Genomic DNA, 26472 nt, shown 5'->3' on the forward strand with positions numbered 1-26472 from the left:
TTCTTAGCATCTGTATGTAGATACTTTGGGCTAATCTATAAAACGCATTTTAGTTTACAGGTTATTCGCTACACTTTGATCTTTTGCAACAGGGTTCAGCAAGCATCGGAAGACATTAGAGCTACTGGTTTGCCCATTTCCTCAGTGAAAGAATCAAGCTAATCACAACCTGCCCCCCTACCCCTCCCCACACCCACCAGATTCAAATTTTTTTTTTTCCCTAATTTTGTCTAAACCATGTTAAAGAATGTTGGGTATGAACAGTTTGTGTCCGAGATTTTGTTAGAGTAAAAAGAAGCTGTTATGCCTTATATTTACCTACAAAAAGGAATAGTTTGTAGCCACAATTGCATTTAGGACTTTCAGCGTAGCCAGGAATTTACAGGGCTTGAAAACACTGAGACAGGAGACAAGGAGAAAAGATTGAAATTATAGCTCTGTAGTTACAACTCTATGCTTCTACATATATAGACAGTTAAAAGTAAAGCTTTAAAAAGGGTGGGGGGAAGGAGGGGGCGGAATCTAATTCTGACCACCTGGTAGATCAGAACATCTCATGAACAGTGATACAACAAAGCATCCAGGGCTTTATAATTTAGAGAAATGTACAAAGTATTTTGATTCCAAGCCAGTTCCAACAGTACAGCCCTACCGTTTATCAGTGCCTGTATTTTTGAAATGGAATTTGAACAAAAAATCGCCTTTGCAAGTGTGAACAGATGAAATGGTTACTGGAAAGACAGCTAGTAAACAAGAATTAAACCAGCATATATTCACAAACATCCTGTATAATAGGAAACAGCCAGTGTAAATTAATGTCAACTTTGTTTGAAGGCTTTAATTAGCATGAAAACTTAGAGTGATCATTTCTGTCAGATGGTGCGCTTCAACACTTCCTAGGGCTCAGCAAAGGGAAGATAGTGATCTAATGCAAATGTGTGACAGTTTCTCCTAAAATAGCCAAAGCTCTACTCTTCGAAGAGTCCCATACTACACATACAGGACAAGGACAAAATTAACTCATCTTTTTTTCCATCAAATGCTAAATTTCTCATACACATACTTTTATCAGTCAAGTATCTTTACTAAAAAGTTTGAATTGGACAAACATGAAACACTAAGGGCTTTAACCAGTTCATGTTACTCTGCAAACTGCATAAAAAATTAATAACCTTATTCATAAGAAATTCTGTCTAGGTTTGATTTTATTACTGTGCTAGATTATCTGTCCTGAAATTTGTATTAAATTCCTTCAAAGCATCATGAAGAGGGAAAAAAAAACCAAGGATGCCAACATGGTGCAAATTTGGATCCTATTTCTGGCCTCTTGACAGTTTACAATTTCACATCAGAGCTGTTATTAAACTGAATTTCACTTAATTTTGTTGCAAAGCCCATTTGTTTCAACAGGAATACAGGCTGGGGTTTTTTTCCTATTACTTCGCAGGCAATAGAGGAATTACCAGTATTGAGAAAGGAATACCTTTTTTCTTTCCTTCATCATGCTTTAAACTGATTGTGAAGATGACATCTTTATTAGCCTGATTCTCTAAGAACACAATGTTGAAACTATCATACCACTTGCATTATCTCTCTCCCCACAAAACAACTTTGGAACTAGTGACCTGTTTGACATGGGGTATCAAAAATATATTTCTTTCTCACAATTTCAAAACATAAGTGGCTACAGGCAGCAGAGGGAATTACTTCCTCCATGACAACTTGACTGTGGCACGAGGTTCAAAATTTATTAGTTTGAGAATTCACATAAGAAGAAACGCTATGAACATCCTAAACATGGAAAAAGTCTTTGTTGATGTTTATCCTATACTAAGTACTGAAGCAGCACCCATGACTACGGAATGGATTTTTGTGTGTCTTGTAAAAGCACTAATTTCAACTCAAAACCCCAACTGGAGGAAGAACCTTCAGAATGTGTCTTATGCTCCTCTTTCTTCTTCTTTCCCTGGTATGTGGATTGGCTTACCAATAACGGATAGTATATATGCAGCCCTATTGAAATTCAAACAAAACATAAGCCTTGTATGAGAAACACGGCTTTTGGAATCAGACTCTGTTAGTTTTTATGAAACTGTTTGTTAGATTTTTTTATTAGGAAGTTTAGGAACACAGAATAGTATAGCTGTCAGCTGCCAGACAATCCAAGAAGCAATTACTTGTTCTGCTATCTCTTGCAATTACACCGCCTCATGAAACAGACAGCACAGTATCAATACTGGAATCTACTTTTGCTTTGGAATATTTGCAAAAGATTCTTTGCAAAAATCCTTGCTTCATTCCATCCTCTTAACAACCCTCAGAAATTCCTTGCATCTCTACAATGAGGAAACATTTAAGTATGTTCATATCAGAGCCAGTACCAGACCCACAGAGACAACTACTACCTTAATCCAAGACTACATGGGTACTGTTGACATCCAACTGAAATGGTGTAGAATGTCGAAATTGGTCTTTGACAGCTGCCTTCATCACTATACTCAAATTCGCTGTGATAGTGCTAGTTCTGCATTGCTTTTAGGTCTTGTTTATCGGAGGGATATTTGGCTGCATTAATGAAAAAGCATGAAAATGCCACAAGTCTGTTAAACTGGAATGTCAGTCAGGGAGAACCATAATAATCCAAGTGCACAGGTACTTCCAAGTGACACCATTTCTTGTGTTAATCCAATGTAAGTTCAAGTTTGTGCTTTCAACAACATTAGGCCATGACTCATCATCTCTCTGATTTTTGCCCAAATGTAGGTGCATGACAAATCTTCCTAATAAGGACTGCAGACTTGTGATGTGCTTGGTCACAGAAAAATTGAAGTGAGTTTGACATTTCCAGTATTTGTTTATTTGAAATAAAGTATGCCTTGTAAGATCTACAGAGAGCCTAAAATTACACAAATAATTGAGCTAGCATTGCCTGTGAAAACTAGGAAAGTATTGGGGGTGGGGGGGAAGAACTATTTACCCTTCCCAAAACACTAGAATAGAGAAACATGAATTATTCTACTTTTCTGGAAGAGATACTAGTCAAGATAGCTGCACAAGACCATAAGTATCAGCACAGTGAAATGAAGCATTTGATATAGCAAATGCAGCCAGGTAGTCTTTGCCTCACTAAGAAGAGCAAGAAAGATGTCTGGGCTGACCCCCTTCTTCATCCACACAAATATGAAACTTTAATAATTAAAAAGAGCTTGGAAATTCTGGGTTTCCTGATGGCAGCCACAAGATGCAGGCCAAAGACTACAGGTTCTAGCAACAGACATATATTTGAACAATTTTTCTTTTAAATAAAGGTATCATAATATAAGGCGAAGCTAATTAAACAAAGATAACCCATGGACCAGGTGTCAAAGGGAAATTCCAATTGTGCTTTATTTAGGTTTAATTGTCAACATCAGATAATAAAGAATATTACATACAAGCAGTTTTACAGGCTAAAATAAGAATTCTCTCTTGACAGTTTTTCACTTTCAATAGACAATTCTTATTTTAGCCAATAAAACTGACTTTCAAGAACTTTCTAGAGCTCAGTTGCTTCTAACTTTGGCCATTTAATTATTTCCAAGAGACTCTAAAAATCAGATACAAGCTTTCTCAAGAAAGAAAACGTTTTTTCCCCTTGAACTAACTAGCACAGGTGTATATTCCCAAACCAAACAGAAGAGAACACAACCTTATTGTATTGAAAGTTGACAAAATAATTTCTCCAAGTTTTCAGAAGTAAGTATCAGGTTTGAAGAGACTTTCTCTCTTGTGTGTTTTGTTGTTTGGGTTTTTTTCCCCCTGAAACTGCATGAATTAGTTACTGCAGCATTAGAAGAGTGCTTTTGTATGTCAGAATTTTATTTTTCCATGTTAACCAGAAGATACTAGAAATTCCATAAAGACATACTGTTTCTGGTCATATAGATGTAAAAATCCTGACAGAATATAACCCTTCAAATAAATTACTATACATACACTACATCTTGGCTGCACAGTAATGCAACTAGGTAGCTGTAATATAAGACAGGAGAAAAGTTTCTGGAAATCAGAAGAGTTCCATTAGGGAATGACAAAATTCATTATCTTTTTCCTATTCTCCTCGCTTTGGCTTATTTTTTGTCCCGCAAAATTATGTATTGTGTACTTATGTATTAAAGATTATATTACTCATTTTGAATTATTGAAAAATTTATCATAGTTATGTTTTTTAAATTATAATTAATCAAACTGTGACATGCTTGAGTCACAGTTCAGTATAATCAGATCCACGTGTGCATGAACACTGTAATCCTAATGACTATTAGTTCTGGTCTACTGACATCAAATACAGCACTTGGGTTGAACAATGCATCATGAAAAAGTTTGATTAAAATGTGTGTTCACACTTTTAATTTTTGTAAACAGCATTACAGCAATGAAAGACCAATTTACTCCTGAAGGACAATATCCATGTAACATTATACTATTTCACAAGTTCCTACACTGAAATAAAAATATTACAAGGCTTTGTGACAAAACTCTGATAAGGTAAAATGGACTTCCCTATACTATTAGTCCCAACTAATTTCAACGTGAGTGTAAGCATTAGAATATATACCTTAGCATATATGGCAGAATGCTTACCACAGGAAAATCAGACTTGCTCTCTCAATTTTCTTTTAAGAATACTAATGAAAGGTACAGAGTCATCCCAAAAAGACTCAAGTAGTGATATATTTGCTGACTGTCAAGTTGGTAGTGTCTTCTGCTCTAATACAACTGGGCTGTCAGGTCATGGAGCAGAACATATAACGATCCATTGTAAAAATTAAAGAAAGCTAAAGTTAGAAGTTGTTACCATAGCTTTCCATGTGTGTTTTAGCAAAGCAATTGGAAGATCAAACACAGGAACAGCACTCACAATGACTCAAAAGACGCAAATTCTATTAACAGGCCGCACTAACAACATCCTTTGAATCTCTTATTATTTCAAAAGCATCATGTTTTAATTCTGAGCAGGCAGAACTTCTTGACATTTTCCTCTCAAGCATTCTGTTCTTACTCTTATTGTTTGTGCAAAAGTGTTTTTCACAGGACAAGGGAAGTTATCAGTTATAAGTATAAATATATTTAATATGGAGGCTTTGGTCTCTGAAGAAAATAAAACACCTCCTGCAAATCAGGTTTAGTAATTGCTCTTGAGAAGGAAGACAAAAGATAAAACTTCAGTGTATACCACCATATTCTTTTCATGGCAGCAGCGCTGGCTGCTTGCGTTCTCTACAAGTAGGCAAATCAAAGCAGCAAATTATGTTAAAAAGCCAGTTCAGGTAAGCAGGTACAGCTCAGAAATCAGTGACAGAGCAATACTAAACACACCAAGGCCCTTTCTTCTTTCAAAGTGAATGGGGTATAGAGGAGAAAGACTTATTTTCAAGTGAGAAGAAAGCTTGATCCTGTATGCCGCAAGCAAAAAGCATAGAAAAACCACTCTACACACACAACCCCACTTAATTAGAACTGTCCTTCCCTCACAATATTTGAGAACAAGAAATCTTATGGTGATGGACACAGCAAAACTATAAATCCTAATTCAGAAGTTGTCATTTGGTTATCTTTTCTCAACCTTTAACTCTATCACCCAAGCAACCTAACCCTCTCTCATTTTTGTGCCTTTAACTGATCCACTGCATTACACTGAATTTTTGTGTTAGCCGAAAAATTTTTCCCATTTTATAGACCTCAATATGGGAACAAAAAAAAGGACATTTACAAAATTAATTACTTTTTTGTAAGCAATGAAGTACCAGTGATGATAACAGATTCCCAAAAGAAATGCTAGCTATGAAAGTACAATTCTTTCTCAAGAGTCATGGATATTACAACCAGGAAGTCAGTAAAGAATAATAAACAGGGATAATTTGCTATTAGCTCAGTGTACATTGGGTTCCACCGAGTCTTCAGGAAAAACAGCTCATGTGTAGCTCTAGGTTGGAGGCAGCTGGAACACCACTCTCTCCTTTTCCTCTGCACTCCATCCATACAAGCATCGAATCCAAATCAAAACCAAGTTTGAACAGTTTGACTTCCTGGTTAAAACTGCTCTGTAAGAACAATGCAAAAGGTAATTTCAAAGCAATTCAGTGACCTTTAAAAGTTTCCTCCATGGGAATAGCACATGCAATGCTATACCTTTTAAACATTAGAGGCAAGACCTAGCCCTTAAAATTATTTTTAAAAACTACATAGATGTCAAAAGGAAGACTAAAAATCCAAATCACTACATCCCACAGAAAGAGTGGTATAGAAGGACATTTTAAACAAGCATGTGTATTTAAGAGCCCATATACTGACTGATCTTATTGCAAAAGGAAAATTATTTTGAAGAACGGGCTATTCAGTAGGTCAAAAAAGAAGAAATTCTCAGAATTCCTGAAATCTATGCATCAGATTCATTCCTCCCCCTCCCCACCCTGCACGTTTTACACTGTTTCTTGTTTGGCTTCTTCCATCACGACCTAAATTGAGTATTAGGGAGAAAAATCAACCTCTGTTACAACACACTGCACCTATAATTGGACATTTACAGGTCTAGAAAAATACATAATTCCTATGCAACAAACATGTAAATTAAGGTTTTACAAGGTACCTGGCATGGAGTTTGTTGCTCTTCCCATTTTGCGGAGGGTACTCTTCTATAACATCCTGTACAAATGGTGGCTGCTGCCGGTGTGTTCTGGTGTATGGCAATGTTCCCATGTGGCTAAACATATCACAAGACCTAATGGGAATTGTCCCCTTCTTCTTCCTGGGAAGAGTGCCATGGATAGAGATGTCTTGAAAGGAATCTGAGCGATGCTCTGTTGGCGAAGGTTTACTGGTCAAAAGGTCCATGGAAGAAGCTAATGAGAACTGGTGGTTCACTGGGCCATTTCTGGGAAGACTTGAAAATTTTCCTGCAGCTATCATTTTTGGTTCTGGAAAAACAAAACCAAGATTTATCATAGCGCATCATCACCAAAGCCCCCACTTTAATGGAAGTTAAATAACATGACCAGCAAAGGCAACTAGAACTAACTTTTGCTTTGCTTTGAGGTAGTCAGATACCTCAAAATGTAGCCTGTATTATAATCCAGTCACGTTGCTCCCAACTGCACGTCAAGCATACATGTATATTAATTTTTATACATGTGAAAAGTCACAACAAAAAACAACCGATCTGGACACACATGCAAGAGCAGGCCCTAAGCAATTCTCCATTTTCATCCACAAAGTTCCTCCTTCTTGCTCCCTCACATCCTCTGAAGACTCATACATCAACTTAGAATCATTAATAAAAAGCAAAGTTTTAAGAATGTTTTATCAAAAAATACAGGACACTCTACAGCTTGGTTTGGAAGAATATGTTTCTAAGCCCAGTAGTTGGCACACTGTGAGGAAAAAACTGTTTCTGAAGAATCTTGCTCAAGTAATAAATCTAGCAGAGAACTGGTCACATATTTCTAACAGGCTGTAAACTAAAGGGCTCTACCCAAGAGATAAGGGCAGAAGCAGATTACTGGAATTCTCTTCTTCTGCATGCACAGCCTGCTGGCTCAAATCATTGTTGACATTAGGGATTTGCATAGCTGTCAGTCTCTTGTACAATCAATTATAGCCTGCCGTACACTACAGGTTTTTCTGTTATCATGAGTAAAAAACTTTGAGAGACAAACACTTCAGGAACATTAACAGATTGCTGTTCTGTTCCTTAAAAATTACTGCCTTGTGCTCACTTTATAGTGTTATGTTACAGAAGACAGGCTGCCTTGTCCTATCCAGTTATACTAGCCTGCAAAAGCCACTCTATGGAACATACACACAGATCTAAAGGTCAACCAGTCCTACATTATTTAACCTAGGTGGTAGTCAACCAGGTGCCTCCTATAAAAACTGGAAAAGCCACAGGACCAGCAGAGATTGATATGAAATCAGAAAGCAGAAGAGCTTTTGGAAATAATAGTTATGGACAGGGAGAATCTGTTCTGACCTTGGTCAAGTTTCACGCTGAAAAATAAGAGTGGCACCCTGAAGGCTCAGCAGCCTGGAAATCAGCTGCTTACAGCTGCACAAGAATTCCTCTGTTTTTGGGGAACACAAAGTTGTGTTGCAAAGAAAACAGAATTAGCTCTATGGTTCTCCTGCTCCCTTCTGCAGCCTCAGCATCACAGGTACTATCAAAGCATTGCTGCACTGAAGCTACTGTTACTTCTACTCAGAGGTTATCATAATAGGCTTAGTTTTACAGTAATACTAAAGCTGATCTCAAATTTATGAAAGAATTCTGCTATTTCCAGTCAGCTACATTGCAGTGATTCACAGCCTGGTAAGGTTTCCAGGCTTCAACAACAAATCCCTTCCCACTTCTCCCTTATTGAAGGTCCTACAACAAATACTCATTAATTACAGATGATAAATAATATTTAGATTTTTTTTTTTTTTTAAGTCTTCAATTTGCCAAGGCTCTGTCTGAGCACAGCTACTATGTACTATAGTAGAAAAGCCTCTGGAAATAGCATCTCTACCCAGAGAGAATCTGTTTGACTTTGGTCAGATTTCTTGTTGAAAAGAGTACAAAAGAGTTGAGAAGTTAATAAGAACTGACAGACCCAAATAGAATTTGAAATCCTAAAGAAACCAAACCACACTCTCACAAAAAAATCTTCCATGAATTATCATATGGGCCCTTGATGTGAAATATTAAATCATCTCTCCATTTATCATGTGGTTTGAGGCCACAGTTTCTGCTGGCTAGTATTAAAAATATCACATAATTATTTTCGGAATAATAAAAAAAAGTGCTGTAAAGTCAGTTTTGCATTACAATTGTTCTAAGCAAAACAACTGGTCCACAGATAGGAAGCTCTAAAATGCAAATGCTTACCACAAAGCTGCAGCCTCCCATAGCTAGAGCAAACTGACAGAGCTCGTTTCCAGTAAATTCAGCTTTATTATTAGAGAGGAATGATAAAAATTACCTCAAACAATAGGGGGCGGAAGCTTTGATAACTCAACTTTGTGTGTTTACTGTAGTAAGGCAACAAACATCAACAGTCTGAAAAATTGGAGGCTAGCTTGCTCATATTGCACAAACACGTTATTCTCCTTTTTGGGGCTGCTGAGATTCTTAATAATCATACTTTCTTATTGGTTTATAAAAAACACCTCCAAATCTCTGAATTCTCACTATTTAAGTGCAGGTTATCCAGTCAGAGAGATTTTCCTTAGGCTTTCCTGCAAGATTACCACTATGCTGAAATGGAACACATGACATTTCATGCAAATGGGTATCAAAACCAAGCAGGTATATATATAACCAATGAAAGCTTCGGTTTAGTAGTTGATACTATATGAGTCCATGATAGGCTTACAATAACAGTAAATCGTCAGCCACTTCATGTTTGAGAATCCATAAAGAAAGCTGAGAACTCCCTCTCCTAACCAAATCACAGGATAATTATTAGAGCAATCCAGTAGATTTCCAATCCAACAGTCTGAAAATTTTCAACAAATAAACAGTGACCCTCTGAAGTACAGCATTTTCCATTTAACCTCCCCTCCTAAGAAGCCCTTTTAAGAAAGAAAAACAAACTCCTTCAGTTATGTCCTAATCATTGCACCTTTTAAGTCACTCTTAGTAACATTTCATGATTTACAAATTCAATACTCAATCCTCAAATTCACACCTGAGTTTTGTTTTGAGGAATCAAGTTCCAAAGTTAGTAAGAAATACCTACATTCAAGAACTTGCAAGACACTTAGCCACAATTATGTGTGTACAGCAGCTTTGATAATATTTCAAGCGATCCTCCCTGCAAAACTCCTCAAAAAAACAAAAACAAAAACCCAACCCCAAAAAACCCAAAAGCAACAGGTCTGCTAACTTCTACCCATAAATTCATCTGCTTGTCTATCTGCTGCTGTACTATGTATTCTTCATAAATGTAAACCAAGGACTACAACAATTAGCTCAGTAACAAAAGTCCTGCCAAACTATCCATACATTTTTCTCTTATTGAATGTAAACACTGCAAGGGGGGAGCCTCTTCAGCTGGAATGTCTCAAATACTTTAGCATATGATTCAAAGAATGTTTGACTTTACTAGATATAGAAATCCCGAAAATTTTACTTCCTAAGAGACAGTGTGCTTTGAACATCTGCCATCATGCAATCAACAATGGAATTGGTAGAATTGCTATAGAATTTCTATATAGCAGAACAATAGCCCAAAAGGAACTGAAATTTAATTGTACACATTCCCATTTGTCAAAACGCAGCATCTACCAAACAGAGCACTTTGGAAATCATACAGGTTTCCTCTAATTAGATGCAAACAAGGTTGACTCATGTCAATGTAATGTTAAAAATGCTAGGTGAATTTGTATTTCTATATAGAGTGGCATTTCTCTTTCTTCCGTCTGTAATTTGGGAAAGTATACGGGAATGAAATTGGCAGGAGTCAGATTGTGAATTCAGAGAATTGGAGGGCATGAAAGGTTTCCAGGTAACATCTGACATGTCCTGTTTTTTTGTTACGAATGAGGGTGAGGGAATACAAATGAAGAAGTCTTTAAAATCAACATGGCATTTAGGAGAACAGTATGAGATTGGACATAGAATAAAATATGTATCTGGTGGGCAAGACCAAACGTGCACCGAGCTCTAATCCCATGGGGTGTGCATCTCTTCACATCATTGCTCAAAACAAAAAAAGAACCATATGAACAATGAAACAAATAACCTTCACTTCCCCAAAACCATATACAAAATATCCTTCTACTCCTGCCCTCTTGGCTTTGGGATGCAAATACAAACTTTCTGGCTCAGCTTATCTTCATGAAAACTTTCTGATGTTCACACAGTCTGAAGAAGTGTTCTGATGGTTCATTCAACCTGCTACAGGTACAAGAATAAGTGTCCATTCCATACCACAATGTAATACAACTAGTGCCAATGGCTGCTACTTTGTTGTTTCAATACATTAGAGGAGGGGAAGTCGGGGAAAGGGAAATCTCCAGTTTGGCCTCAGAGATTCATGAATGGCGTAACAAACAGTCCAAGGTTGTATATGCTCATGCTAATGGAAACCGCGTAAAAGGAAATAGAAAAGCCATTTCAGAGTTTCGAATCAGACTCTCAAGCTATCTCAAAACTCTGAGTTATATCTAAACCAGTTTTGGACATCAAGACTTTCAGAGAAGTGTGGATCTTATATTGATCTGCAGTCCAGGTGATTCTCCCTGTTAGATCAAACTCTCCAAAGTCTATATCTGGTGTTATCATATCATCAATGGTACAATACTTTACTCAAAGTCTTACCATGTCTTTATCATTATATATGCTATGAAGCTAAGAGGGCTTGAACATGGTTTAACACAGCCAACTGAAGAACAACTGCCTTATGTTCTCAGGTCTTTACAAGATGGAATCAACTTTTGTGAAAACCCTACTTACTTTTGACACAGCAAATCTCCTCCCACCCACCTGCCCTCCCTCCCTCAAAACCAGTAACAATAAATTACAATGAGTGGGAGATATATTACTCTTTTCTCCCTACTGAGTTACTTGGCACATTTGCATGCACTGTGCAGATGCACACAGGAGATAATGAAAGTGATCAACCTTAACGGTGAAGAAAGTCAAGTTCAGGAAAAACAAAAGAGATCAATTTCCTTGGATTTATTTTTTGTGTAGTAAGAGAGTAAGTTAGGGAAACAGAAAAAGGATGACTGAAAAGCCACTGCAGTTAACATATCATAGGAAGAAATACAGTTAAAACTACAGCCACTATAAACTTAAGGTAGATTACATGTTAATTGTCTCCCTAAAAGCAATGTAGTCTTCTTCATGAGTATAACAAAAAAGAGAGGATTCCTGCTCCCAAAATGGCTTAGAAGCAGGTTTCTACAACCTGTATTTTCTGCTTTTTTTAAACAAGATAAACTGATGCAGTAGCTGCTATAGCAAACAGGTCACAGGACTTTGAGAAGAATATTAAGGTTCAAGAACCTACAGCCTGTTACGATAAGGAAAAATAGATTGAGAAAGCATACGCAATAGTTCAAAGGCTTTAAGCTACTATCAGAAAAAACATGAGTCTGTCAAACATCAAAAACTCCTCACATGATTACACCCAGGTCAGTGCTTCCCAAAGGGTCTTGAAATGCTATCAAAATGTTTGTGCTCTCTTTCTCCCTCCTTATATATGTCATACAGTTTCCACCCCCCCATACATCCTTGCACTGTAATCTGACGATCTATTTAAAATGCTATTTTTAACTATTATTCTCAGGCAATAGAAAGCACACAGGCCAGGATAAGTTACCTTTGAAATTTCTGTTTCAAGATGAAACAGATAAACCCCACACTTCTCTTCACAAGTTTTCACCCACAGAATGCCTTGATATCTATAAAAAATGCCATGAAAAAAATGATAATTGAAGAGGATTCAATAATAATAAGTAGAGACCTCTTCATTTGGCCTATACTATGAAATTATCTCAGAAACTCAAGCGCCCAACCAGTTAGCTCAGTAATCCTGAACTGTATGAAGCCTTGACTTGAAATAAACATTCTCTCCCCATTTTGCTGGCAGAAATAGAGGACTTCACCAAGGTTACAGTCCAATCTAAGCGTTTTTCAGCTAATGCTTCAAAATACAAGCTTTTGTTCCTCCTCTAGTATAGGAAGTCATTTATTATTTTGCCTGCTCCTCTGTTCCCACGATGTTACTGAAAAAAAACCCACAAAACAACCCACTCTAACTGAAAATGAAGTATTACTTTTCAGCAGTAAATATACACTTAATTATTTTGAACTAACAACCGACTTATGGAAATTACAAATTTGGACAGAAAGAAGCGCTTTTATATATGCTCCTCTTTAACTGACAAAAAAAAAAAAGACACCATTTCCTTTCTCTCTTCTCAGTGAAGTGTCTCGGTATCTCGAGTACACCAGTGTTTTATACTTGAAGAATATTTAATAAATTTCAATGGGATCCACTCCTATTAAACCTAAATTGGATCAAACGTCTCAGTAGTTACTGCCGCAGCTATGGCATTTCTAGTAGTCCGCAAGTCAACCGCCGCCAGGGTCAGGGCTCGCCCTGCTCCTCCGTTCGCTGCCCCGACAGAGGTGGAGGGACAGAGGGACGCTCACACGCACTCACACACAAAACCAGCTTTTCATTCTCTGCCCGAGAAGACAACGCTGTCCCCACAATTACCAGTCTGATCTCTGCTGCTTCTTTCCAGGCTTTTTGGGGATTAGCTGGAGGTTTTGTCCCGGCCAAACGATCTCCTCAGCGAGCCCCCGTCCAGGTCCCTCGGGGCTGCGGAGCCCCGCGGGCGGCGGTGCCGGGGGCAGCGGGCAGCCGGGCGGGTAGAAGGGGTCCCGGAGGCCGGACTCACAACAACCAGCGGTCCGGAGCGCTGTCAGTAGATGAACCGGGACGTTCTCGGGAGAGGCCAAGGTATGGCCGTGCCGCGGTAGGAGCCGGCGCGTACACTTTCACCAGCCTGCCCTAAAGAAGAGCAGTTCACGATAACTAAACTAAGAGGGACTCAACCGGAGCCTTCTAAGAGCGCCTTATCGCTGACTCGCCCGGGCCGCGAAAGTACGGACCTGGTTCCGCGACTCTCACGTTTTTACCCCAGCAGACAAGACCGACTCCCGGGCGCCACTCACCTGGCGAGCGCGGCACCGGCGGGCCGGCCCCTGCAGCCCCCTGCGGCCGTGCGCTGCGTGCAGCAGCTCAAGCAGCGCCGCGGCCGCAGGCGCTCTGAGCGGCACAGCCAGGGCCGAGCCGTGATTTACGGCTCCCGACCACACCCCTCGGCAGGCTGCTCAGGCTGAGTCTCGCCGAACCCCCGGCACGCACGCCGCTTACATGCAGTGACCTCTCCTTGCCCTTTTCCATGGATTTAAGAACTTGACTTCCATACTTTCGCCTCCCAAATTAGCACTACAGCAAAAATTAACAGTTTCCTAAACCCACCCTCTTCACGGACAATTCAGTCTATTACATACTTCACACACACGATTCACTTAAATTAACAGACTTCCCCCTCATCCCACCATGTTACATGAGGTTTGTAGTTACAACAGGTTCGTAGTATAAAATGCATTTTCTAAAACAGAGAGTCAAATAGCTGTAAAGGATCGAGAGCTATTGACAGAACAGATGGCTAGTTAACCTGCTTTTGTAAAGTATACCCTTTAAAACAACCAGATAATTATAAACAGAACATTCATTTTTTACAAATTACCTCAGGCACCTTCAGCTGTACCACTGACTCAGCCAAAGGGCTTTTGCTTAAATAGAAATCAAGGCACACTCAGTTGACTTTAAAGCACTGTCTAGATTAAATTTTTCTTTAACATTGTATTTGTCTTTTTCCTGTTGGCTCAGTCTTTCTCTGGTTTTGCTGCAGTTGTCCAAAGCAATTTTGATAACACTGTTCTTTCCCCTCTTGTCAGTGTTCACAAGCCAACATTCTGCACATGCTATCCTATCGGCATTAGCTTTCCAGAGGCAAATATTTCTCTGCCTAACCAAATATTTAATTGATTTTGATATTAAATATTTGATCCCTACTAGTTGTATGGTTCTTCTGTTTTGGGAGACCCTCTTCATGCACTATTTTCATTTCACTTCTTTCACACTCTTTTTCCACTTTTACCAGGCCTAGTTTTAATAGTCGTCTTCAGATGTATCTACTTCAGAGCCTGACCACATGATGTTGCTGAAGTTGTAGTCCTAAACTACCTAAATGATAAATGTCAGTAAGGAGCAGATTATTCTTATATTTTATATCTATTCTAGGACCTCTATGTATTATCAAACCAATCATCAAAAATAAATGAAACTCTGGTATTCTCACTCCAAACAAGTTAAGCTACATCCAATGGTGACAACAGCAGGATTAGAATTCCACGTGGTGACTTACCATAGTAACATCTTTGGGTACTGGGTAGAACCAGGACACCCACCTCTTTGTAGTTTGGGTTTTTATGCATTGTCCAGAACACTGAATTTTGCAATAAAATATATACAATAAAATATCTTACAGCGAAATGAATTTTTTAAAAAATGAAGAAATTCAAGACAGAAAGAGCACTGGACCTTCCTTTGAAGTGTAGCTAGAGCTTAAGAAACATTTAGCTCACCAAGACAAGATTCTTTAGCCATCATGTGTGTTGCAGAAGTAGGAGAGGAAAGTTCTTGGAAAAGTCTGGGAATTTTCATAGATATGAGTAGAATCTTTGCATAAGAAAGCTCAAGTAAGATGAAGTTTAGTATAACGCAAGACAAAAAAAATAAAGGCAGAGAGTGCTCAAATATGCAGTAAGGGAAGGGGAGGACACAGAAGATTAGAAAATTAAATTTATCTAATCTACTGAGGTAAAGGAAGCTTACAGTGGCAATTCTGACTGGTGCTCCCCTTCCCATAGGAACTCCACTTTGGTTTCTTAAAGCAGACATGAGCAGTAGGAAAGCATCATCACTATTGGTATTGCCATGCATCTTTTAAAATAACAACTTCCAAAACAGAAGAATTGAGGTATGTGTGAAATGTGAAAGACAACAGTTTCCCAAACGATTCATTTACTGGTGCTAGGACGTAAGCCACCACTTGAGGCACGCCGATGGATGCAGACTCCTACACTTACATAACTTTCTCTTCCCAAATTACAGAAAATTGTAACATCACACTGACACTGAACAGAACCTTGAAGTTAAGATCAAAATTCAAATCAATTTCACATAAAATGAGGCCTAAATGCACAACAAAAACTCACTCCAATCTTTTTTCAATTAAGTTTTTCCCCAAATGCAATGACATTTGAACTACTAATGAACTAGGAAAGCTAGCAAATCTTGAATAGCTGATGGTACTCTGCTTTTGTCATTGCCAGTTGTGCAAAAACAGGTAAATATTGAGGACAGAGAGGTACCAGAAATGTTTCAGGCACAGTGACAGATTCCAGAATTTCACTGCCACAAGTAACATTCTATGGAGATTTCCCATAGGGTATTTCAGGCACAATCTTCCTTCAAAATATACCTGGGGGAGGGAGGGGAAGAGCAGGGGGAGGAGAAAGGAACCAAAAAACAACAGACTGTGATCCCATCTTGGACACCAAAATGCCTCACTAATATGTCCTGTGCAAGAAAAATGGAATTATGGTGAGAATACAGAAAGAGGAGTTGAGATACCTGGAACCTTCAGTTCTAGTACTCTGACCCACTTACTTCCTGTATGACCTATACTTACATTTTTGTAACATACATCAGAGTGGTAGATATTTTTCACAGGAAAGACTGTATAGTACTTTATCAGCTTATCGAGTGGCAGATGCTACAGAAGTGCACACTATTATTTTCCTCATTGCATAAAGGAAAATGCCTTGCTTCTCCATTTAAACCGTACGTTCCACAGTTCAGGTAAAAAACATCTAAAAGCATGCCAAAAACTCAGAGCAGTTAGCACATAAGATGGTCTCTATTGGCTGGTTCCAAAAACTCAGGAAATTTTCAGGCACTGTAATTACATAGGACGTAATGTCATGGTTCATTGTCATGTTTTGTGAATAAGAACTAGAAAAGGAGAAGTAATTTCCTTAGTAACATGACTGGGTGCTAAGTAATGGGATTGGTAGCTGGGCAGACCTGCATAAACCGTGATTACTCTTGCATGAGTCATTACATCCTTTTCCTAGGAGTTTTATTCTGTCTTCAGATGAAACTGAAAATTGATCTTTGTCTTCACATACAATTTACACAACCCATCCTTGTACATACTTGATGCAAAGCTGTTAATGAGAATTCGTCTGCAACCTGTAAGAATGAGGAATTCGCAGGACTGCCTACACCAGCTATATTAGTTGTGAGTTTGAATTAAGCTAGATCAGATTCCTTGTTGCAGCATTTTTGTTGTTTTCATACTTTATATCTACTTTGGAAATGGGTTTACTGAGCTGCAGGATGAAGTCTGGAAGCACCAATGTCCTGAAACAAGCACAGCACCTCTGTCAAGCTCTCCCTATCAGTATTCCATGTTGACCTGCCATACCCCTTAATCATATGTTTATCTATATGGCACCATGTCTGTGTATCACCTTGCCACAGAAATGTTAGTGATGAAGCACCATCCTTTGTGACAGGCACCTAGGGCAGAAACACAGCTGAGAAACCAGCAGTGTGCTGGCCATCACTGGCCACACATCACACACTGCTGTGGCCTTCTCTGGTCACCCTTGACTTCTGCTTTCTGAAGGAAGGGAGTATGTACAGGTGCATCTTTCCACCTAGTGCAAAGACACCTATACGAGCAGCTGTCTGAACAGATGAGTGAGGAGGAACATAACTGGGACCTAGGTCCCAAGACCTATGATACTGTAGCTTGTGTACCTTAATTGTGCCAAGAATTGGGTGCTTGCCAGTTCTTGAGAGACCATTTTCAAAATGTGCCTGGCTTACAGTAACAAAAGGGATGATGGGACAAAACAAGAGGAACTTTTCAGTTTGACCTTAACCATCAGAATTCCAGTCTTCCCAAAAACAACCAGGAGAAAATACATCTACTCTAAAAGCACTGCTGTGCAGCTGCAACGATAAAATGCAGAAGTAACTACACAAGATGAGGACATGGTATGCATGGATTGCTCAAACAGCAATTCTTGTAGATTTCCTGATAAACAAAAGTCAAAGCAAGTTTCTACTGTAGACTTGTCGTGGAAGAGAAAGGGCCCAGCCAAACAAAATGCTACATTTTGTTACAACTCCCACAGATGCCACATCGGAAAAATAATGATCCGTGTAACTGTTGGCAAGGAAATCAAGATTATTCACTGGTAATTTTCAAATTAATCAAAGACATATTAGACCAAATTAGAATGATAATACAAAGTGAAAAATGCTCCAGTACTTGAAATCTGAAAATATTTTGTTTGAAAACTATGAGCTATGGCAACTGTGTTTTCTAAGTTTCCTCCTGGCTGCCAACTGAAACAGACAAGTTTAGTCAGCAGCTAACCAGACCTCCATTATAAAGCTACCAACATCGAGTCTTGCTCTTTGCTGTGTCTTAGGTGTGGAGACACAAGGTCTTTCAGAAACTCCCAAAGAGCTATCTGTTATGAGACAGAGTCAAGAAGCCTCGCGATCCCTAGCGTCAGAAAAGTTTTCAAGCAGAAATGTCCCATAGCTGATCATCCTGGAAATAATGCTGTAGTAAAGGAGGAGAGTTTGAGAAGTTATATAAATCTTAGCTCACTCAGTGACAAAGTAGAGCATGAACATGCTCTGGCTTGCTGGAGTTTCTGGCTATGGCACATTTAATTTTTGCAGACCTAGAAAAGTACAAAATGGGTACCTATAATATCAGATGTCTGATCTTCATTTACTACTGGCTAAAAACTTCTGTTCTGACAAATCAGTGTTTTCCAATAGGAATTGGTTTACTGTTAAACTCCTCTCATCTGCAGCTCATTATTGTAAGTCTTAAGTCAGAAAGAAATCAAAACTTTTGGAAGGATTTGGAAAAAAATTTTCACTGTAGCTATCAGAAGTTCTCAGGGCTACAGAATTCCATGTGTCTTGAGTCAGCTAGTATCAGCCACTGCTAGAACCAAAAAAACTAAGTACAGCCCTTGTCAGATGTAATACAAGAAAACTGAGTATCATCATTAACAAAAAAAAATTAGTAACAAAAAAAAATTAGTAAAAATAAATTACTGCACATATTCTGTGACAATAACATGTTGTGTCCCCCCCGCCCCCCCGCCTTCAATTTGATACTGGAAATCATGTCAAACAACTTGTGCTCGCATAGATTAGACAGAAGTTTCAGAAGTTTGAAATACATGGGTAAAACTGCATTAAAACCAGTTTTGTTTTATTGACTAGTTTTGGTAAATGACATATTAAACTGGAAGACAATACCAGAAAGAAGCTGGACAAGGTTTTATGGGTTCTTTTTTACCAGGGGGTATATTTTCCTCTCTTTGCTTCTAGCAGTGGAAGAACTGTTACTATGGAGCTAAGATTTCCTTGTAAGCTTCTGTTTTTCCATGTTTCCGTAAACAGTCTCAAATACAAGAGAATTAACAGCCTCTCTTTGCATGTGACAGATGTTGGGGAGTTTTTCATTTAGAACATAACGAAGGTAGAGACAAGGATAACAGAAGGCCAGAAAGCAGCAATAAATGAATCTGGAACTTTCAACAGATGAAATGGTACAGCCAGGGGTGTATTGTTTACAACTTTGTAACAGCACCTACATTTCTGACTTCTTCAAACTGAAATGGCTAAAACATTCACATCCTTGTATCTCTCAGTGAGAGCAAAATAGACCACACAGGTAGCAATACCACCTCTAACTTAGCAGATGAAAGTGTTCAAAGCAGCCTCCTCTCCACCTATTGGCAAAGCTACCAGAATACTTTAGCACTAGTCTGGAATCTGCCAGGTTGACACTACATAGCACTGTTCCAAAGCACTCTGGTTGTGTTTGTAATGTTTCAAAGAAAAGCAAAAAAGCCCAGAATGAGTAAAAGGGCTTTATCTGAGAGTGACAAAGGCAAAATATTTGGGTTTGACAAGGCAAAACCAGTTATGGCTTTATGCTAATTATTTTGGCCATCTAATTGCATATGAGGGAGTCCCTCAGTTATTTTACACCTTCTTTGAAGATGGACTTGTCTCTATTTATATTGTCCCAAGCACAAGTAAGGATCTGTACTGCTTGCTCATCTTCCTTCTTAATAGCACACATCTTAGGTCTTCTATATAGTGAATGACAAAGAGAAGACCCAGATGGCAAGAAAGCACTTCATATTTAACTTTACACTACTGCAGCAGGGCAAGAAATACAACATATGCAGAAACAGTTTTTTAAGAGTTTAAATGCAAAATCTCTTTTCCCCACCAAAAGCAGGAAGTTATGGATATTAGTTACATTTAATATAATTCAGGTTTTGCATATTATTTTATATTCACCCACAATAAATTATGTCAATGCATATATTTTATTTAAATCCATTAAGGCTGGCCTTCTTTGTATGAAAAATAAAATTTTAAAAGATCTAAATATATATCCTACTAAAACTGCAGTCTCTCTGTGTAAGAAACCCCGTACAAGACAAACAGGAAATATTCTTTATACCTTTAGCCTCTCAAAGGAAAACATTCTAAGATGTTAATGAAATCACATTAAGCCATAAAATGCTATTAATCAAAATTCAGCTCAGTAAAAAAAGGTACTGGATAAACAAAGTTCTAGCTCTTAGACCACCTCAAAAAAAAACTTCTTATCACTGAGCTTTCTGTATATCTTTCCACTCATAACTCAAGTAATGATGTACAGAAAAGTGCATCATGAATACTTACAAATGTACACAAACATTTTAATAGTCAAATGATACAAAGCTTTCTAAAATAATTCTGTATTTAAATTCATGGTTATAAAGGAACCAAGAAATATCTTCCATGTCTGGCAATACCCAAGGTGGTTTTTTATTGTATCAAAAAAGATATTTGCATTTATATATCTATATTACCCTCTCTATAGGTAACATTTCTACCGCACTGAAGGAGCTGGTCACCATATGGTGGGATTCCTCAACACATCTGAAGCATGATTTATTCTTTTACTATAGGTCATAAGAAATCATAATAAATCACAATCCTAAAGACTGTAGCACAATATGGTAACATGATTAAATATCACTCTGTCCCAATCCCACATAGCATCAAACCCTTTAGTTTTATTAGAGGATACTGAGAAAACCACAGTTCCTTCCTGGAGCACTACTCTATAAGTACTGGGCTATAGCTTTCAGGATGTCTGTCTTGAACTGCTGATTGTTACAGGAGAGAGTGCTATGCCTAATGCTGTGGGAAGGAAGACCAGAGCAATTTTTGTGCGATACAGGAGTCAGATTACACCTAATTTGTCATGAGTTTCTCTCATATCAGAAGAAGCTACTTCTAGAAGAGGATATGTTATTTCTGGCTTCTTCGCAATGCCAAACAAACACTCCTAAGACTACAAAAAAGTACTAGATAGCCACTGAGAAAATTCCTATAAGCACAGACAGAAGCACAGCCCATATTTTGCTTTACTTGGGAGTGGTTTAGTACCTGAATTTTGGATGCATCTTGATTCCATATTGGGACAAGTTCAGGCAAGCTGCAGGCCCCACCCTCTGACTCTACAATTTCCCTGGCACAGAAACAAAAGGTACATCGAAAGAGTCACAGCATGCTATGAATACATGAATGGATACTGGCCTAGATGGCAGGACACCAAGATCCAGAATATGCTGCAGTGCACATCAAAAGGTAAGTCAAGACACAGGCAAAAGGACTATGGAAAGAGTATTTATGGCTCTTCACACTCATGCCTTCTTGAAACTTAATTTTTGTTAGATTAAATGCTTAGAGAGTATTCTGGGAAAGCATCACCATGGGTTGGTATGCTCTTTCATGTTTTGCTTGACGTCTACTTTGCCACTACCTGATACAAGATCCTGGACTTGAGCAACTATCAGTTTGACTCAGTACACAGCCACGTGGTCTTCTGTTCATGAAACAGTGGTAGGACATATATTCAGAACTGGTAACAATTTTGCACTTAGGAAGAAAGTTTGCAGAAATTGGAAACATTTTTCCACTTGTATACTTTGATTTGCAAGGAAATGAAATATAGTGATAAGCCCTAAGCAAATATTTGAGATCATTAGGATTTAGAGAAAAGGAAACAAACGCTTTCTTGAAATTTGAAAGGCTGCACTCAAAAGAAAAGATTAAACGTTCCAGGCCAACTGCAGTTGTAGCTTTTGGACCCAAATTCATTCCACCAGCTGTCAGTGCTTGCGTAGTGATCTGCCAGGAAGTCAGCCATCCTGGGGTATCTCTACAATCAACAACAAAAAAAATAGATACCTACATAAGGTAATTCAAATTGAAAGTGGACTGAATTATCTGCTGAATTCATTTGTCTCTTTCTAATACCTTCAGGGAGCATAGAGTGACTTGCCTCCTAAGAGACCTTCAGCTGTGGTTTCACTTTAGGCAGCAGGGCTGTTTCAGCCACCAGGGCTCACCTCTGCTGTCTCTTCCGTGGCCATTCATACTTGCACAAGCGTTTGTGCAGCTGAACAGTGAACTGGCGTGGGCACTTGATCTGGATGAATATGAGGGGAAAAAAAGTTGTTTTTCAGCCAGATGAATTTCCCTAATGGATTCACCATGAGGCTGCAGGATAGTTTTACGAACAACAAAAGCAATGATACGGAGATGGGAAAAAGCAGCTAAAGGAAAGCTGAAGAGGGCACAGACTGTTTAGGTTGGCATTTTGGAACCCCAGCTTCAATTAAGGTCAAGAGTCAATGGCACAGCAGCCTTTCAGTTTTCTAATACTGATCAAAAATATCAGAGCCCCATTATTCAAAGCACAGATCCACTATAAAATTCATTCTCCTGGACTGAAGTGGTTTAACCATTTTGAATGGTTATTTTTCTGCTGATTAGCAAATGCTACTCACGTCAAACCAGTTATTCTAATCACTTCCCTACCATTGGCTGGCATAAAGATAGCGTAAAAGCATAAAGGTAATGAACTTCGTATTGTGTACTCTGCCTAATTCAACAGATATGTGATCATGTGCACATATTTGATCCAGGTCAAATGTGTTGCTGGGTATTATGTCAATGCACAGATCTTGGTATTAATTGCTGTGGAAACACAGCCCAAGTAGCCAGAGCTAGACAGGATGAATCCAAGTCTTAGTGTACTGAGACATGTCCTGTTCAAAGTATTTTCAGAACCAGATAACATTTTAGAAAACAGAAAATGTTTTGACAAAATTTTCCAAAACTTAACTTCGCTGTACAAAGAAATGCTTAGCCCTATAAAATTAACCTTGTGAAAATGCTTGCGTATTAAAGTGACTTATCACATCAAGCACTGTCTGGAAACTGTTGAACCAGCAATGAATACAATGCTACTGTTTAAAGCTCAAAATAACAACAAACAGAATAATATAGCCTTTGCTCTGTACTGGTAAGTACATTAGTAGGACATTAGTATTTATTTAAGAGAATGGAAGATTTAAACAAAATGTTTTTTCTAATGTCTGACTTCAGTACAGTTCAGTGCTGGAAAACAAGCATTTCAGTGTAACTGATTAGGCACTTTGCTCCTAGACACAGCACTCTGTCAAAGACAGACACAAAACAAAACCATGTCGTAATAGGCTGGAGACTAGATAACAACCATTAGTCCCTATTGTGAAAACAAAACAGTCTGCACTCATGTATGACTGACTGAACTGATCTGTTTTGCAGCCTTCCCAGAATTCTTTAATACAATAGGCAAAGCTATCTAGAATGTAAATATCCTGGCATAAACAGAACAACTCAGAGATCAATTTGGCTCTATTTTTTCAAGCACATAATTCAATTATATACTTAATTGTTTTCATTAGCCAAAACCAGAGAGTGTATGAAAACATTGCTCACCAAGGCAAAAGCCCATAAAAATATGAACCACCACTACTTATACTAGAACTTAGCTTAAAGAGTTCCAGCACTTAACTGCCAAAAAAAAAAAAAGAAACAAATGGCATCATGCTGTCACCTTGCAAGACATACGTCCAGAGATCAAAAGATATATACACTCCAGTTTGGAGATAAAATGCTTGACTGAAATTCAAATTCACTGAAATCACCAGCAGTACAGCAAGATTAGATTTAGCTCAACATATCTGAAGCTGAACAATCATTAGTTGTAGCTATATTAATAGAATTTGGAACATTCCAGTGAGTTGATTGAAATGTTACATAACTATTTATAAATCAATTCACCATGTGAATGACAGTTTGAACAGTCCTTTCCTCCGAAAAAATGTTACATTGAGAACTGTAATATATTCCCCACTCCAGTACTTGAAAAGGTTACAAAATGCAGTACCAAAGCCACATGAAAATAGGTTCTAATTGAACTATGTCTAGTTTCACTGCAGTAATCAACGCGAATAATTCCCCAGTCTGTTCACAGCAGCAGTTACAAAAATGTCATATTTATATTCATATTTTAAGAAAGTTAAACCAATTCATTGTAGAAGTTATGTAATTGTTAAAGCAATTTTGAACTCAGAAAACATTGAGAAAATATACTGATCTACTTGTACACAACCAGATCTAGTTTCTTCTGAAAAGTTAAAGTAGCTAAACACATTTTATGAATATTCAATTTCTACACATGCTCCAAAAGTCTTTTTATCTTGACCAAGAGAGGGTAAAAGCAGGAATATTAGCCAAGTAAATCACTGCTTCACATTAAATTTGTAAAAGCCTTAGGCAGTAATCTTTAGAATTATTGGGCAGACTGCATAATACTCATATCTTGTTAACTATTCTCAAAATATTCTGGCCAGTAAGTCATAGTTGAATAACATCTCACTATATCCTTCCACTCAGAACAGACCGTCCTACAGGGCTTGTTCCAACTCTAACAAACTTGAGTTGAATTTTAATACTGAACTGATAAAAGCAACAAAAGATGTAGTGATCAAGTCTTAATTCATAGCGAAATCCCAAACGGAAAAGGAGGGTCAGGACTGCCTGTGTAAGCACTCTTCCTCTCTCCTCACTAGGGATGAGGTGGCATATACACAAAATAGCTTGGTTTAGACCTTTTGATATGATCTTTCCAAGTGAGGAAAACATTTGTGACACAGTCTTCCGTCTTCAATTATGGTCTGTTAACATTACTGTATCTTGTTAAGCTGACGACTGTGAGAGCAATAGAAAGTGAAATGAAAGCAGAGCCTTTTCTAAATGACAACTTCTAAAAAAAGTACAGGTTATATTATTTTTTAAAACCCTGCCGAAAGATTAATGTTTAGCTATTCTTCTTATTGTCTATGTAAAGTACCCCTGTGATCTGTATTCAGAGCAGTATCCTAGGCTGAATCAGAGTATTAGTTTGTCATCTCTCTGTGACAGGAAAGCTCAGGTTGCCTTAACTCATTCTCTTAGTCTTTAGGAGACAACATGGAAATCTTACCTCTCTTTTTTTCTACCTCCTGAAGCAGCAGGATATTAGAAATGATGTGTGTTTGATGGACTTGATTTTCAATTCCCGTTTTTCTAAGATCAGCTTCTGCAAGATGGAGAGTTCTGTAAGTTCTGTAGCAAATGCCAGAGTAAGGAACATACTAAACCTGTTAGTCCAGGAGAATTCAAACTTCTTTCAGACAGGTTTGCTGTTTTTGATACTGTAAGCTACGTAACAACAAACATAAGTATATTTGTGTGTTATATGAAACCCCTTTGTTGTGATAAGCTATGTCATTGAAGGGATGAAGAATTTTTCTTTTAAAACATTAATTCATTATCTCTTAATTTTTTCTTAAAACAAAACTGGTCAAGAGAGCTGGAGAGTTTCTAAAAGCTATTACTCCTTTGAATAAAAAAAAACCCGAAAGTGTTACTATGCCAATTGCACTTAAGCTAATGAAGGAAAATAAATCTCAGAGTGAACTGAGGAGCATAATAATATTGGAAAGGAAGGCTTTGGATAATCAAGAGGATATTCACTGTAATTAATAGATAACATTGGTTGTGACACTGTTTCGAAGAACATGAATTTCCAGATAAGGCATTTGGGTAATCAAACCTGAACTGTTCTCTTTTATTCCCCTTTCCCTCCACAAAATCATTACTATTTTATTTTCAAAATAAGCTGCTGAATAACTCAAGGCATTATTTATAAGTCAGTACAAAATTTCAATTTGATGTGGATTTGTAAGTATGTACAAAATTTCATTTGATGATGACATTTTTCAGAGCAAAAAGAAAACACATCCAAAGCAGAAAAGTTATGATTAAATTTATTTCTTTTTATTTTTCCTGTTCTGTATTTTCACTGTAAATCTGATAAACAGAAATCCATAGGAAAAATCCATTTTGTTACTGGCAAGTCGTATTACTAAAAGTGGCCTTTTCTAATGGAGATTTGACAAATCAGGCCTAGGACCCTAAACCATAAAAATCACATTGTTTCACTGTGTAAACAAGACAATTGATACAGATTTCTACTCTAAGTGAGCCACTGTTTTTGAAATTGTCTTTTTTAAATCTCTCTTTCAAACTAAAACCACCGCAAAAGCATGACATTCTTTGATTGAGTAGTTCTCTAAATGCTGAAAGCCTCAATTTTTTATATTACTAGCTATAACTGTTTCAAAAGCTGTTAGGGAAATTTAGCTGTGTCTGAAAATGTCATATTAAGTATTTCTCAAATGATACCTAATATGTATCTAATGACGTGAAAGAAGGGAGTTGAATAATTATTACTCTTATGTTATCCCTTTCTAGGTTTACCCAAATGCAAAAATTGGTACTAATGATGAATTCACAATTCAGTAGAAAGGATTTT

General features: G+C 37.8%; 1 protein-coding gene across 3 annotated transcripts in view; it reads right to left on the minus strand.

Moving 5' to 3' along the window:
- The window catches only part of BCAR3 (BCAR3 adaptor protein, NSP family member), a 77681-nt gene extending 52527 nt beyond the window's left edge, over positions 1-25154 (minus strand). Inside the window, exons 1-2 of one of the 3 annotated variants that reach the window (XM_075156313.1) lie at positions 25099-25154; positions 6629-6956 (exon numbers count right to left, since the gene is read on the minus strand). In XM_075156313.1, coding sequence (XP_075012414.1) covers positions 6629-6948 — 320 coding nt within the window. In that variant the 5' untranslated portion in view covers positions 6949-6956; positions 25099-25154. Of the gene's footprint in view, positions 1-6628; positions 6957-13247; positions 13976-25098 lie in introns of those variants that run through there. The other 2 variants (XM_075156310.1, XM_075156312.1) reach the window with 2 other exon arrangements.
- Positions 25155-26472: the final 1318 nt, after the last annotated feature.

Source organism: Calonectris borealis, chromosome 8 (genome assembly GCF_964195595.1).
Source record: "Calonectris borealis chromosome 8, bCalBor7.hap1.2, whole genome shotgun sequence".
NCBI lineage: Eukaryota > Metazoa > Chordata > Aves > Procellariiformes > Procellariidae > Calonectris > Calonectris borealis.